The sequence below is a fragment of the Sapajus apella genome, unplaced genomic scaffold (assembly GCF_009761245.1).
Source record: "Sapajus apella isolate SASKATOON/1434 unplaced genomic scaffold, GSC_monkey_1.0 scaffold17, whole genome shotgun sequence".
Taxonomy (NCBI): domain Eukaryota; kingdom Metazoa; phylum Chordata; class Mammalia; order Primates; family Cebidae; genus Sapajus; species Sapajus apella.
The window spans coordinates 20566927-20583624 of NW_022436957.1; the positions used below are offsets into that span (position 1 = coordinate 20566927).

General features: G+C 38.2%; 1 protein-coding gene across 6 annotated transcripts in view; it reads left to right on the top strand.

The window, feature by feature from the left end:
* The window catches only part of POLA1 (DNA polymerase alpha 1, catalytic subunit), a 301162-nt gene that overhangs the window by 182524 nt on the left and 101940 nt on the right, over window positions 1-16698 (top strand). For all 6 annotated transcript variants that reach the window (XM_032286164.1, XM_032286162.1, XM_032286163.1 and 3 more), the window contains one exon: window positions 9118-9234. In XM_032286164.1, the coding sequence (XP_032142055.1) occupies window positions 9118-9234 (117 nt within the window). The remainder of the gene's footprint in view (window positions 1-9117; window positions 9235-16698) is intronic.

Genomic DNA, 16698 nt, shown 5'->3' on the forward strand with positions numbered 1-16698 from the left:
AGCTCTTGGCAAAACTGTTCCTTCTCTCGTTAATAAGCTTTCTGATTATAAGAACAACATAAACTTGTTGTAGAAAAATTTGAAAATACAGAAATAAGAAACCACAGAGATTACCAATGATTACATTGGAGAGTATTTCCTTCCAGTCTTTTTTTTTTTTTCTGTGCATATAATGATGAACCCAAACCTTGAGTTCACTTTTGAAGTTTATTCATTATTGTGTGTACATAGCTAAGGTGGTGGGTTTTTTCAGGAGTGAAGACTCGAGAGACAGGAATGGTGATGGAAGTAATGAACAATTTTTCTTAGAGGTTTCATCACTAAAATATTAATGTAATCACCAGAGTAACCATTTTACCATCTCATTGCATTTGATTCTTTCCTCCTTTCCCTTGTTGCAATGACTGTATGACTTACCTGACACATCCATTTATTACCATTCATGTTAGAAACTCAGACGTTCGTTGCAGTTGGAATATTACATCCCCAAGTCACTTGTAGCTTCACATAGGGGGAAAAAGTATTTTATGAAAAGATTTGTAATATAATAGAGATTAATGGAAAGTGGAAAGAAAAATGCTTTCAGTTTCTCATATAAAATGCAAGCAGGGTGGCTAGAAAATCTTGTATTCTTGTTATTTGTATTTTGTTAGATCTCTAACATCCACAGTACATGACTGGGTTGCATGAGCTCTTTGTGTTTTGTTGACAGTTGACAGACAAAGCAAAATTATTCCTGAAGCAAGGTACTGTGTACTTAGTTTTGACCTATTACAGCTTAAGAACGTAGCTTGCTTTTAGTTGGATGAATAGGGAGAGTATTTTACAGAATAGGCTTGAATATACTAAGAGAGGTTTTTAGTTGCCCATACAGAAAGATACATGTCCTCCATTGAACTTTTTTCCCCAAAATGTAATTTTCCATATAAAGTCTTTTAAGTATATTTTCCCTGGTTGCTTGCATGGAGACAATTTTAACTGTTCTGGTATTGTCCTGTAGGGGTAAAATACAATTGCTGGTAATTGTTGGTTTTCTGTGCTCACAGTATAACAGGAGAAGATGGCTTGCATGGGGGCTCTTTAATGTACCTCAGGTACATCTTCTGATGCTCAAGCTCTGATTGCAAATTAAAATAGCAAGGCTATGGTATTGGATTTGATGTGAGGCAAAGCAGACCAAGTTGCTAATTTATCATGTAATATACAATTGCTGAGGTTGGAATTTGTCCACTTGTAGTGCTATTCTGTGTGTTTAAATGAGGACCACTGTTTGCATCCAACCTATCATAACAGTTCGGGAGTGCTCCATTATCCTTTCAGCAAACTGATGGCAGAGTCTGGTCCTTGTACAAATGATAAGATCAATAACTTTCAAATAACTTGGATGAAATGACATATGACTGTTCATTTAAAGAGATGTCTTACTTAAAAAATCAATTTTAATAATATTTAAAATTCTTACATTGACCGATAAGGCACTTTCTACTTCTGTTTTGTTTGATAATTTTGTTCAAAATATTTTTGTATTAACTTTGGTGAATAGTTATTTTATGTATTTATTTTTCCTGATTTACTCTCTCATCTCTTATCCTAGCACCTCTCTGGGACTTAATAATCACTCTTCGACATGCCAGCATGCTGCAGTGTAGAAGATTTAACTTTAAAAGCAAAATTATATTCCTGTTAAAACTTCCCCTGGAGATCTTAGGGAAAATTTTTCCCAGTTTTGGGTACAAATGTGGGTCAGAAAGCAATTTGTTTTTTGATATTTCTGGAAATTCCAAATCACAACATGTCATTCTTCAAAAGCAGCTGTGGGCCCATACTGTGCACCATCTATAAGAAGGCCCATTTTTTGCTGCTGGGGATAATTCTGTGGCAGAAAAATGTGCCTGCAAGGGAACCCCGGAACATTTATAAATGGTTTAGGGGGAAAAGAGAGTCTGATGTTCTCAAAGGGCATTTAGCTTCGGGAGAAGGGTGGTTAATGGCCATTATTGAAAACTAGTAATAATCTGATGAACTCTAAAAGAGCATGCATGCTGGCAGACCCCGTCCCGTGACCCTGTCACTGCACTCCTGGTGAGCCATTACAATTTAAACTAAATCGTACGTCACTGCAGAACTGTGTTGTCTCTTGAAAATCTGTGAATCCTGAAATAAAGCAAAGACATGCTCCTCTTCCCCCACTGCCTGTTTTGCCATCTGTATCTTCACTATATTTTAGTTTGATCGGGAAAAAATATGAAAATTTAACTTATGTGGACTACATAGTTGTAATATTTTGCAATCAAATTGAGAAGCAGCACCACCTAGTCTTACCATTTATCCATTACTTTAGTTCTCCGTTTTGTAATAATACCAGGTAGAAGCTGACCAGGCTCTTTCCTGGTTAAAATGGTGCATTTTTAATAGTGCATTGTCAGCTGTAGCTTAGCAATAATGTTCCCCAGTACCAGAGACAGGATAATAACAATATTTTACATTTCTTAACATTTTTGTGAGTTTTCTTATTTGATCCTCTGAACAACCCTAATAGAGTAAATACTATTACCTCCTGTTTTATAAATGAGGAAACTGAGGCTCAGAAAGAGGTTCAGCAAGTTGCACAAAATTATCTGATAGGAAATGGGAGGAAAGAAACCCTATTCGAGTGCGGCTTTTCATAACTTCAATTCTGTATTCTTCACTGAATGTGAACCTTTGTGGTAGAGACTGGGGAGGACACTACTAGCTCCAAAACAGATTGTTCCCCAGGGGACTGACTATCCAGTTAGGTGGGCAAAACAAGATAGTAAAATAAGATGGTTAAGGGACAGCGCACCACAGTGTATTGCTCAGCATTAGGTAGAATGGAGGAGAAATCCCTGTGGATCAGGAAAATTTCACAAAAGACGAATGGAACTGATGATCAAGGAATGGACCTTTTAGGCAGAGGTTCTCCAGCCTGTGTAATGATGAGGAGGTGAAAACAGGCAAAATGTGGTGAATAGAGTATGAAAACCAATCTGATTGGGCAATGAGTTTGTGTAAGAGAATGATGAGTAAGCGGGGGGAGCGGGATGAGGTTGTAAGGATTTGAAAGCCAGGCCAATGAATTTGTTCTTACAATTGTCTATGGAAGATATATGATTGGGAGATGGGAGTGGAGAGCCCTTTGTGTTGGATGTGAGAGAGAACTGAGTCAGGGAAACCAGGGAGCAGACTATTGCAATAGAACGATCTGAGGCCTGGCTTTGGTGAGGTTGATGGTAATGGGACTATAAAGGAAAAACGAGTGGACAAACTTGGTGACTGATTGGGATTGAGAGGAGACGGGCCCACTATATATTTGACTCGAGTATGCAAACTACTGTGCATTGTTATTTTCCTTATTTTTTATAAACTTGTTCCTCTATATTTTTATCTTATTGCTTCCATTCATTTATTCAGAGGACTTCTAAAAATATAATTTCAAATTTTTAGATTTAGGGGGTACATATGTAGGTTTGTTATATGGGTATATTATATAACACTGAGGTTTGGGGTACAAATAATCCTGCCACCCAGGTAGTGGGTATAGTACCCAAGAGGTACTTTTTCAGCCCTTGCTTCCCTCCCCCCTTTAATAGTTCCAGAATCTCTTCCTGTCTTTATGTTCATGTGTACGCAGTGCTTAGCTCCCACTTATAAATGAGAACATGTGGTATTTGTTTTTTTGTTCCTGCGTTAATTTGCTTAGAATGATGGCCTCTAGCTGCATCCATGTGGCTGCAAAGGACATGATTTCATTCTTTTTTATGGCTGCATACTATTCCATGCTCTGTGTACGTGTGTGTGTGTGTGTGTGTGTGTGTATACATATATACGTTTTCTTTATCCAGTCCACTGTTGATGAGCACCTAGGTTGCTTCCATGTCTTTTCTGTCGTGAATGGTGCTGCAGTGAACATATGAGTGCATGTGTCTCTTTTGTAGAACAGCTTATCTTCCATTGGGCATATACTCAGTAATGCAATTCCTGGGTCGAATGGTAGCTCTTTTTTAAGTTCTTTGAGAAATCTCCAAACTGCTTACCGCAGTGGCTGAACTAATTTACATTCCCACCAACAGTATATAAGCGTTCCCATTTCTCTGCAGCCTTGCCAGCATCTGTTATTTTTTGTCTTTTTAATAATAGCCATTCTGACTAGTGTGAGATGGTATCCTATTGTGGTTTTGATTTGCATCTCTCTGATGATTAGTGATATTGAGCATTTCTTCATACGCTTGTTGGCTGCTTATATGTCTTTTAAGAAGTATCTGTTCATGTCCTTTGCCTAATTTTTAATGGGGTTATTTGGTTTTCACTTGTTGAGTTGTTTAAGTTCTTTATAGATTCTGGATATTAGACCTTTGTCAGATGCATAGTTTGCAAATATTTTCTCCCATTCTGTGAGTTGTCTGTTTATTCTGTTGATAGTTTCTTCAAAAGATTTTTGAGGGCCTCATGCTCCACAATTTCAGATCTAGATGATTTCTGTGTGTATAGCCTTCTAAAAATACAAATGTACACAAACGAATAACAGTTTGTGTTTAAGGTGCAACTACTAGGAACGTCTCAGTTACAAGTGGAAATTGATTCCTTTTTAACATGTGCAGACAGAAGCCATTTTAGTTGAGGCCTCAGAAATATAATTTAGCAATCAGAACCAATCAGCATTTGACACAATTTCATACACAATGATTTTAAGGAATTAGTGATGTTGAGATTAAAGCAACAAGTGATAGAGCTTGGCATATTTTGGTAAAGGTTTGTTTTGCTATTGGACAGGCTGACTTTACCTCTTTTGAACTTTCTGTTTACAAATGTGGTTAAGCCAGGCAACTGAAAATTTATTGACCTTATTTCTATTGGTTATTATAATTTGCATGTGGCATTACATAATAAAATCACGTATTTGGATAGCAGACATCCTTAAAGTGATTTAGAGGTTTTTATTAAAATCCAAACCTTTTTACAAGTTGGGCTTCCAAGAAACTACACTTTTATTTTAAAATGTCCTCTTCCATTGACTTGTCAGTATAGCCCTGGGCTGTGCAGGCTATATGTTATTTCTGAAAATGAGAATTGAAAGTAAGTTTTGTCTTTGTGAGTGTTAAATCAAAGTGAACTTATATTAGTATTTTCATTTGCTTTGTTTTTACCACCCTTAAGAGACAAAATTCAGTATGAGATCTTATAAGATTTGCATCATCATGGAATATTTTCAAATACCTGGTATATTATATTTATTAAAAAAAAATTTGTTTGAGACAGGATCTTGCTCTGTCACCCTGGCTGGAGTGCTGTGGCGTAGTCACAGCTCACTGCAGCCTCACCTAACTGGGCTCCAGCCATCTTCCTACCTCAGCCTCCTGAGTAGCTGTGACTGTAGGCACATACCACCACTCCCAGCTAATTTTTGTATTTTTGGTAGAGACAGGGTTTTGTCATGCTGCCGCCGCTGGTCTTGAACTCCTGAACTCAAGCAATCCACCTGCCTCGGCCGCCCAAAGTGCTGGGATTACAGGCATGAGTCACCATGCCCAACCTATATTTAGTTTTTAGTAGCACAAATGTTCCTTGAAGGTTAGATTTAGCTAGCTGGTTTGCATTGGGGGAACAAAGGGTTAAACCAAATGTACTTTACAAAATTGAATTGAAGCAAAGCATATATTTAATATGATTAAGGCCTATTTCCTACATAGAAGAGTTTTGTTTAAAATACACCATGACCAAAAGCTTAATTATCAAAATAAAACAAGAAGCATAAAGAGTTACAGGCTTCTAATATTTTTTTCAGCCCCAGTTCCCTTCACACAGTTATCAGCATGTTTAATTTCCATGCATAATAGCACTAGTTATTGTTGTCATTTGTAAAGGGAGATTAACAGATAGTAAGTACAAACAAACCCAAATAAGCACTGAATAGAGAGGTGACAAAGGAAAAAAGACCTCTTTAATGTTAATTATAACTGGTAGGAAGTCTAGACAAATTATATTATCTGTTTTCTATATGATTTGAAAGGACGTTTAGTTAGTACTTCTGTCAGAGCTAGAGTTAGGTGTTTGCTTTAAAAACAGGTGAGATGATAACTTAGCATCTCCCTGGTTGGCAGCTCCCCTAGTGAGTTGTGAAGTTGTAAATTGACAGAATCAAGTTTAAAAAACATCTGAAAAGAACTCTATGGTTTTTGAACATTGTATTTTTAAAATTTAAGAATAATTTTAATATCCAGGTTATATTTTGGAACTGAGTAATTTCTTGTCTCAAAACGTGGTAGTTGTTACCTGTCTGCTTAATTTTTTTAGTTTTGTTTAGAATTGGATGAATTGCAGCTATGACTGGCAGTGTTAACTAACTACATGTTCCAAAGCATATAAAGCCTCAGATATTAAATATAAAGTAAAAAACCCAAATGAATAATAAAAGAGTGGTCCAGTCCTGTACAGTTTGTTTCTTTTATTAATATACCTGAATGGGTACTTCAAGAAACAGCTAGTCTTACTTTTAGTGTTTATAGGCTACATTTAAAATGTAATACCTGTTCCTGCTGTCAGCTCCACTATTCCCCACTGTATCCCCCATGCCCAGAATAGACTAAACCTAAGTATCTTGTTTCCTTTTTTTTTTTTTTTTTTTTTTGAGACAGAGTCTCATTCTGTTGCCCAAGCTGGAGTGCAATGGCACGATCTCGGCTCACTGCAACCTCTGCCTCCTGGGTTCAAGTGATTCTTCTGCCTCAGCCTCCTGAGTAGCTGGGACTACAGGCAAACGCAACCATGCCTGGCTAATGTTTTGTATTTTTAGTAGAGATGGGGTTTCACCGTGTTAGCCAGGATGGTCTCGATCTCCTGACCTTGTATTTGCCCGCCTCGGCCTCCCAAAGTGCTGAGATTCTAAGCATGAGCCACCACACCCAGCCAGTATCTTGTTTCTTTAATTCTAAGGAGCTGATTGCGAGCTGCACTCTTGACTTAACAGCTTTTTTGAAGGAACTAAAGTGCATTATTAAGCTGTACATGTCCGTTATAAATGCATCTGAGTTTCAGAAATATTAAAATGTGAATATAAATGTCTCTTTAAATCAAGAAGATGTTGTAATACATCCTCAAAATTAAAACAAACAGCTGCCTGTGACTCAGAACCACTGAATCTTTTTTCTTGTTCCTAATCTTTTGCTGTGGTCGTAGTAGTTTATCTCAGACACTAATCTATCCCTTCTCTGTATTGTTAGCATTTATAGTTGGTACCACACAACTTGGTTCTCAAAGCCAAGCCATACTGAATTGCTTCTATAGTCTTTATGTGTGTGGACCTTGCTGTCCTATTTATATTGTAATTTCCTGAAAGTGTACCTGGGGCCCTTTTGCCTATTCTTCACAATATTTAATATAATTCTGGGCGTTTATTACAAGTTTCATTAAGAACTCGTTGAGACCCTCCCTCTACCTGAGAAACTTACATTAAATTTTAAAATAGTTTAGCCTTGAATGAAGGTAGGAATAATGCTTACTGTGGGTGTATTGACTGGATGAGTTTTATATTCTTTAAAGGTAGCATAATTTTTTTTTAGTCATAAAGCTCTGTAATATACTTTCCCTTTTTGTGATAGTGTTAAATGGAGCTAGAAGAACTGATTCTTGGTGCTTTTCCCTGAGTTTTGTTATAGCTACTTCCAAGAAAAGCCTATTCTGAGGAATGAGGTCAAGCAACACAGCAGCAAGTGAGGGCATCCCTCAGCTTTGGCTTAGCACCACGTGGAAACATTAGTGGCAAACTAAAGTACCTGACTTAATGAAGCAACACTTATGTATATACTGCTCTTGTCTAAGGGGAAAAGACCAAGATGTTTGGTCTAGAAACGGGGAATGGAGTTATGCATGTTACTGATTCCTTTATTAATGATATCACAGCATAGCTCTTTCTGGCCTTCATTCTTTGACATATGTTGTTCTTTCTGCATAAGTTGTCTTTTCTGCCTTCTCTACCTACCAAACTTCTACTCATTCTTCAAGATCAGTTCAGAAGTTTCCGTGTCTCTAAATGTTCCAGAATCTACAGATAGTCAGGTTCCTACTGGGGATTCCCCAGGTGAGAACACCATGGGACAAGGCAGCAGCATACCTTGTTCACCTTTATACCCCAGCACCTCACCCTAACATTTGCTTCATGCCTCTGTGGCAATACATGTAGCATCAAAGCACCTTGGTGCCTTAGTGTGAACAGCTGAGCTTTGTTTGACCCCATTTGTGAAGTCTTGTCTCCTTTGTTTAACAGATAACATTTTCTAAGAAACACAATGCTGATTTAAGGTCATAGGCATAGTCTTATCACGTCACTATGAGAAAATTCAAAGGAGAACAGCAAGGGAGAGTAACTGAAGAAGAAAGGTGAGAAGAGGTTTCTGAAAGACAGAGAAGTGAGCAATAGCTGTAGTATTTCAAACCTCTGGAAAATAGTGGTCAGTTGAAGTTTTCCTTGAAAACACTGCAGCTAGTTTTATGTCTCCAGAAAGTACATATAGGAGAATCTATTTTTGTTTACATGAAATAATTGATTTTATTTATTAAATGTTTCTTTTATGCCAAATATAGTTTTAGATGCTCTAAATGTGTTGCATCATTGCAACAACCCTATATGGTAAGCACTGTGGTATCCATTTTACAGAGAAGGAAGCAGCACAGCAATTAAATAGCCAGAAGTCACTCCGTTATTGGGAAGGTTATACATCGATGTGGTGCATTCTTTACTTTGGTAGTTGCCTTTACTAAGGAACTAAAACACACTGGTTTACATTCTGCCTGTAGTAGAAGCTTTTGTTGGGAGGTTTTGATATATTTGAGTGGGGAAGGGTGTTTCTTTTAAAAAAAAAAAAAGAAATAACTCGTGTGTGTTTTTGTTTTTGTTTTTGAAACTTGATGGGTTTCCTAACTTCTAAGTTTGGGGCATAGATCTAATTAACATGTCAGGAGAGAGAGATAACTAGAGCTATGTCAGAATTTCTGAGAAAAGATTAAATAAAATGAGTCTATCTTGATAACCAAAAAAAGGTTTATTATTTGTATTTGTGGATCGTTATGATAAGTCTGAAGATTTCCCTTCTTTCTCTCTAGGGCTGGTTGATATGTGAGGAGCCAACCTGTCGTAATCGAACTCGGCACCTTCCCCTTCAATTCTCCCGTACTGGGCCTCTTTGCCCAGCCTGCATGAAAGCTACACTTCAACCAGAGGTAACAGTCTCATAATGCTGAAGGACCATGTAGAACAGGATAGAGGTGTTTGCTTTGAGAAGTAGATACTGAGTATTTGCCTTGTGGAGACACCCTACCTACCATATGATCATACTACTCTTTAAAAAAAAAAAAAAAAAAAAAAAACGGACTTCAAAAAGATTTATGCTTTCTTTTTTTCCATGTCACGAGCAATACTGCATTTATATTTAAAAGGGAAACTGACTAGTTATTATATGGGTTATACAGATTTCTTTGGTTGCCACTACATAATTACAAAAGAAGACATGGCCATTCCATTCTAGAAACTGCTATCATCTTTGGACTTGATCAGAATCCCATTTATAAGAGCCAGAAAACCTCCCAATTCTGTACCATGCATGGTTTATTTTGTGGGATTTTTTGGTCCCCTCTGCTGGATTAGTTGTTTATAAGTAGCTGCATACGTCAGTATTTCTCAAGCCATTTTTCTTTGTTTTTTTTTTTTTTAATTTTTTTTTTTTCTTCTTTTTTTTTTTTGGTGAGTCAGAGTCTCGCTCTGTTGCCAAGCTCGAGTGCATTGGCGTGATCACGGCTCACTGCAACCTCCACCTCCTGAGTTCAATCGATTCTCCTGCCTCAGCCTCTCAAGTAGCTGGGACTACAGGCGTGCACCACCACGCCCGGCTAATTTTTGTATTTTTAGTAGAGACAGGGTTTCACCATGTTGGCCAGCATGGTCTCGATTTCTTGACCTTGTGATTCGCCTGCCTCGGCCTCCCAAAGTGCTGAGATTACAGGCATGAGCCACCGCGCCCAGCCTCTTTTGCCTTTTTGAGATGGAGTCTAGCTCTGTTCTCCTGGCTGGAGTACTGTGGCCCAATCTCGGCTTACTGCAATGTCCACCTCCCAGGTTCAAGCGATTTTCCTGTCTCGGCCTCCTAAGTAGCTGGGACTACAGGCGTACACCACCACACCTGGCTAATTTTTGTATTTTTAGCAGAGATGGGTTTCACCATATTGGCCAAGCTTGTCTCGGACTCCTGACCTCAGGGGATCTGCCTGCCTCAGCCTCCCAAAGTTCTGGGATTACAGGCATGAGCCACCATGCCCAGCCCCTCAAGCCATTTTTCTACTGTAATATACACGCCTTAGGTATAAGACATGCTGTCATTAGTGACTCCCAACTGGAAAGCATAGCATCTGGAAACACCTCTCTGGTCATTAAGATGACTTCCCTCTGTTGACCTCTTTGAGCATCTTCGACCCAAACAGCATTTCCCAAACTGTAGTGAGAAGCTTGCAGGTCTTTTGAGCAAAGAAGGTTTTGTGATCAAGTACATCTAGCAGATGCTGGGCTAGCCAAAATTAAACAAGTTTATTGTAGATCTTCTCAAAACCTAAAATATGATAATGTACAATCTGTCTCACTAGGACAGGTCCATAATGTGCTTTACTTTCCAAATTTGTCTAGCTTGAAGATTTGTAAGGTTTTTAGTGAGAAGAAGGTGAGACTTGGGATGCTGTTATTTATTTACTTATTTTTTAAATGCAGAGGTAGGCCTATAATCAAGTTTTAACTTCAAAGTTTTCTGCTCAAAAGGGTAGATACACAGACTAGTTTTAGAAAAATATGTACACACATTTTTTTTTTCTTTTTTTAAATATTTTTGTTTTTTGTTTTACACACATTTTTAGAAACGGAATCTTGCTGTGTTGTCCAGGTTGGAATGCAGTGTCTATTCACAGGCACAGTCATGGCTCACTGCATCCTAGAATTCCTAGGCTCGAGTAAACTTCCTGCCTCAGCCTCCTGAGTAGCTGGGACTACAGGCACTTGCCCAGCTGAAAATATTTTATTTTTTAAAAATAATGGCTTTTAATTTTAGGGTAATGTATCTTTTCCCAAAATTTGGCGAGTAGTCAGGAACTGCAAATAGCTACCATCATTGTGTATTCAGTTGTTGTTTTGTATATTCATATGTATTTTTTACATGGTTGCCATCACGATGAAGATATACTCTTGTATCACATTTATCTTTTGTCAAGCATTTTTCTCTGTTGTACTTCATTTTCAATACAAAAAAAAATTTTTTTTTTTTTTTGAGACGGAGTCTCAACTCTGTTGCCCAGACTGGAGCGCAATGGCACACAGTCTTGGCTCACTGCAACCTCTGCCTCCCAGGTTCAAGCAATTCTCCTGTCTCAGTCTCCTGAGCAGCTGGGATTGTAGGTACATGCCACCACACCCAGCTAATTTGTATTTTTAGTAGAGACAAGGTTTTCACCATGTTGGCCAGGCTGCTTTTGAACTCCTAACTCGTGACTCACCCGCCTTGGCTTCCCAAAGTGCTGGGATTACAGGCATGAGCGACCACACCTGGCCTCTAGCACCAAAATTTTTAAATATAAATTTATACCTCTCATTGGGCATTTTAGGTTACTTTTCAATATCTCTTCACTGGAAATTTTGTGATGAATATTTTTCTACCTAAATGATTTTTTCTTTATTCGACATTTAGGATAAATTCTTGTCAACAATACATACATACATTGCTTAAATACAATATGGTCATGATTTATATTGCCAAATTGCTTTCCTAATGGGGTATCCCAACTTATACTGTGTACCAGTACTTTATGAACATACTAGTTTTACAATAGCCTTTCTAGCATTTAGACACTATCATTTATTTTTTAAAAACCAACTTGATAAGCATAAAATGTTCCTTGCCCTTTTTTTGGTATTCCTTTGATGATTAGCAAATTTTTTTTAAAATGTGGAACATGTTAGAATTAGCTGTCATAGTGAATTATTTTTACGTCAGTCTTGTCTCAAGACTTGCATCAGCAGGTGCAGAGAGAGAACAAAAGTATATATATTTAGTGTGACTCATCAATCCGGTTGTAGGCTTTAGGAGAATCACTTGCTTCTTGAACTGATACTGCCTTTGAGACTTTTTAAGTATCTAACTCCTAACTCATCAAGTTAAGTTCAGTGAAAATTGAATTACTTCTTAGAAAATCAACCAGTTTTATGATTGCATTCTTGGTAAGAGAAGATAAAAGGTTAGTATATAACCATTAGATTGTTAAGCTATTAGACTAATACATTTTGATGATGATGTTAATAGTAGTTTAATATATCAGGTTATCTCTTATTTATTAATCTTTTTAAATTTCATAGTGACTTGTTTTTTTCTTCATATCCTTGTCTTTCTCAAAACTGCGGTGTTTTAGGCATGTGTTTCTCAAGGTTATCAGCTATTCTTCCCAAGGAGAAGCTTTCGTAGATTCGCTCCTCTGGTTCCAGTGCCTCTCAGGATATGACCCTGTGGAGTTACTCAGTTTCAGAGCAGGCTGGTGTGTGATACTTTTCCTTAGCCATTCCTGAACAGGGACCTTAACAGTGGGACTTAGAACACTCTTATGTACTCCATTTTGAGTTGCTAATAATGGGCGAGGAATTTTTTAATTCTGTTTGTGAGGTTCCTGGGCTTTTCTAGTAGAAGGGAAAAAATGCATTTTTCCAAAATCAATTTCTAGAGAAGTTTGAAAAACAATTGTGCAGTGGACAGAATTATTGTAATCACCAGAGGGTTTTCCAAACCTCTGGTATTTTGCAGGATTATACTTATCTGGTTCTTAAGCTCTCAGTTGCTCTGTCTCAATCATAGCTTACTTTCATTTAATAATTATTTATTAAACACCTGCATCCTAAGGCACTTTGCTAGGTGCTAGAAACATGTTAATGAACAGAACATTTCTTTATTTATAAAACTATTTTAACATTACATAGATTATATAAAATTAATATCTGTGGGCAAAAATAGGCATTTATAAATGTCTGTTTGAACAGAACACTAGACATTCCTAGTAGTAGACTAGTGGGATCTTTATGTTGTTCAAGTTTGTTAAAGTTTGTAAAGCACTAGCCTCTTAATGTGCCAGTCTCACTCATCTGCACATAATAAACCTACTCTCATGTAGTCCTAGGTTGCAGTTGACTTGAGTACTTTCCAGAATTGACTTGACAATAAATATTTTCTTCTCCCTTCCCCTCTCCCTCTCCCTCCCCCTATCCCTCTCCCTCTCCCTCCCCCTATCCCTCTCCCTCTCCCTCCCCCTCTCCCTCTCCCTCCCCCTCTCCCTCCCCCTCCCCGTCTCCCTCCCCCTCTCCCTCTCCCTCCCCTTCTTCCTCTCCCTCTCCTTCTCCCTCTCCCTCTCCCTCTCCCTCTCCCTCTCCCTCTCCCTCTCCCCCTCCCTCTCCCCCTCCCTCTCCCCCTCCCCCCCACCTCCCTCTCCCTCTCCCCACTCCCTTTTTTTTCTTCCCTCCCACTTTCCCTCCCTCCCTTTCTCTCCTCCCCTTCCCTTCCCTTCCCTTCCCTCTTTTCCTTTTTCTTTTGTCTGGAGACAGAGTCTCGCACTATCTCCCAGGCTGGAGAGTAGTGGCATGATCTCTGCTCACTACAACCTCCGCCTTCTGGGTTTGAGTGATTCTCCTGTCTCAACCCCCTGAGTAGCTGGGATTACAGGCGTCCACCACCACGCCTGGCTGATTTTTTGTATTTTTAGTAGAGACAGGGTTTCACTATGTTGGCCAGGCTGTTCTTGAACTCCTGCCCTTATGATCCACCCACCTTGGCCTCCAAAGTGCTGGGATTATATGCCTGAGCCACTCCACCCGGCCTTGTATCTCTTTAAGAATGTAGTTTTGACTTTTTAATGTAGCGAAATGTGTATGGATGTGTATGGAATCCCTTCACAGAGGATTCTGTATTAGTAATTCACCAAAAATAAAGCTTTCTGGTTTTGTTGTTGTTGTTGTTGTTATTATTATTATTATTGTAAATCTTTAATTGTAGAACTAGGATTTCAAACCAAGTTAAACTTTTTCTCATTAACACATTCATTCTTGATGTAGGGCTGAGAATATGTCTGTCTGTGGCTCTCTCGGTCATGGTAGAAATAATCTGTGAAATTGCACTTTCCCTGGAGCAGGAACAGTATAGTGGAACCCTGTATTCAATTATTTAGTCAACTGAATTTCTGGAAGGTCCCTTATAAGGAAAGGAGTGAAATGACTTCTAGTCCTACTTTGGGAAACCACCTTGTGTTTCTCACATTTTCCTCACTTGTAAAATTGCTAAGGTCTTGTATAACAGAACATGTATAACATATAGGACTTCTGTTTTTAAAGGGAGAGGAGAATAATGAACTTATAATCATTATATGTTACCATTTCAAAATGGCTATGGCTGAACAAATTGTTAATTTGATGAGTAGGTTAGGGACAGTTAGAATGTTGCCAAGCTCCTTGGGGCAGTTTCTTTTTTCATAAGAAAACATGAACATAATTGTGGTCTCTTAAGACAGTAAGCATCAGTCCATGTAGGAAGAGAACCTTAGAATTATGACCTAAAGTCTGAAACCTAGTCATTGGTTATTCTCCAGTAGGGAAGGGTAGTTCACCATGAAGGGTCTTTTGGAGCTCTCCTTTGTTATTTTGACATGCTTATTTGATGCAAAGAGATTACTAAATTCTATGTACAGCTTCTCTTACTGTGAAACACGTGCTAGCAGCCTTTTTCAATGTACTATTTTTTATTGAAGTATAATTCACATAACATAAAATAAACTACTTTAAAGTGAACCATGCAGTAGCATTTAGTACATTCGTAATGCTGTGTGGCTACCACCTCTATCTAGTTCCAAAACATTTTCATCACCCCAAAGAAAATTCCATATCCATTAAGCAGTCATTCTCCATTTTCCTCTCCTTCTAGCCCCTGTTGTCACTATGGATTTTACCTACTTTGAATATTTTCTGTAAATGAAATTATACAATATGTAACCTTTTGTGTCTGGTATCTTTCACCTTGCATAACGTTTTTGAGGTTCATCTATGTCATAGCATATGTTAGTACTTAATTCTTTTTTTTTTGGCCAAATAATATTCCATTGAATAGATATGCCACAATGTGTTTATCTGTTCATCCATTGATGGACATTTGGATTGCTTTGTCAGTATACTTTTAAAGTTTATTTTTAATTAAGTAGAAAGGTCTTATATTTGGCCTGAATTTTTTTTCTGTGGCTCACTCATTGGTCCTACTTCAGCTGATTGGTACTACACAGTCTAGCAACTGATCCCGTTTTCTGTGTCTGCCTTCAGTAAGCACTTATTCAGCACCTATTCAATGCCAATTTTATGAGAGCCTCTTAGACATATGAAGGTATCTATCTTCTTGAATGTTCCCCTGCTAGACCCAGTATTCCTAGACCTTCAGTTATTTCTCTAGAGCTCTACTTTCAAAATAATGACCCTATTAAAGTCTTTGCGCCTTGATAAAGTGAGGAACCCAAAACTGCATGTGGTATTTTAGGTGCTCCCACTAGCACTAGTATGGAGCAGGAAAAAAACCTGTCACTGCTACCTTTTCTAGGTAGTAAATTTCTGTCAAGTCTATTCAGAATTTGTTAACTTTCTTTGCATCCATATTTGCAGTGTTTTCCATTTTGAGCATTCTCTAAACTAAAATGCCTAGCAAATTTTTTTACATATGCAGCTGCTAAGCCATATCTTACCTTGAATTTTTTGGACCAAATGGCTTATTTAGACCTAAGCGTAAAGACTTCAGTAGGTAATATATTAACAAAGTACTACGAACTAGGTGGCTTAAAATAATAGAAATGTATTGTCTCACAGCTCTAGAGGCTAGATGTCTGAAATCCACGTGTTGGCAGGGCCATTTTCCCTCCTAAACTTACAGGGGAATCCTTCCTTGCCTTTTCTAGCATCTGCTAATCCTTGGCTTGTAGATGCATCACTTAAATCTCTGCTTCTGTTGTCACATGGCCATCTTCTCCCCTGTGTGTCCCTCTTCCTCTTTTTCTTATAAGAACACCAGTCTCATATTGGACTAAGGCCCACCCTAATTCACTGTAACTTTGTCTTAATTTGATTTCCTGCACCAATACCCTATTTTCTTTTCCTTTTCTTTTCTTTTTTTCTTTTCTTTCTTTCTTTTTTTTTTTTTTTTGAGATGGGATCTGACTCTATGACCCAGTCTGGAGTATGGCAGGACAATCACAGCTCACTAAAGCCTAAACCTCCTGGGCTTAAGCGATCCTCCCAAGTATCTGGAATTACATGTGTTTGCCACCACACTTGGCTAATTTTTATATTTTTTGTAGAAATGGGGTTTTGCCACATTGCCCAGTCTGGTCTTGAAATCCTGGGCTCAAGCGATCTGCCTGCCTTGACCTCCCAAAATGCTGAGATTACAAGCGTGAGCTACTGTGCCCACCCCCTATTTTCTAATAAGGCCACATTCATAGGGACTTGGGGTTAGTACTTGAGCATACCTTTTTAGGGATACAGTTCAACCCATAACAGGTAGGAATTGCACTGAGCTAAAAGTAATGGAGACCAAAACTAACAGTAGCTTCAAAACAACAGACATTTAATTCTCTTAAAAACAA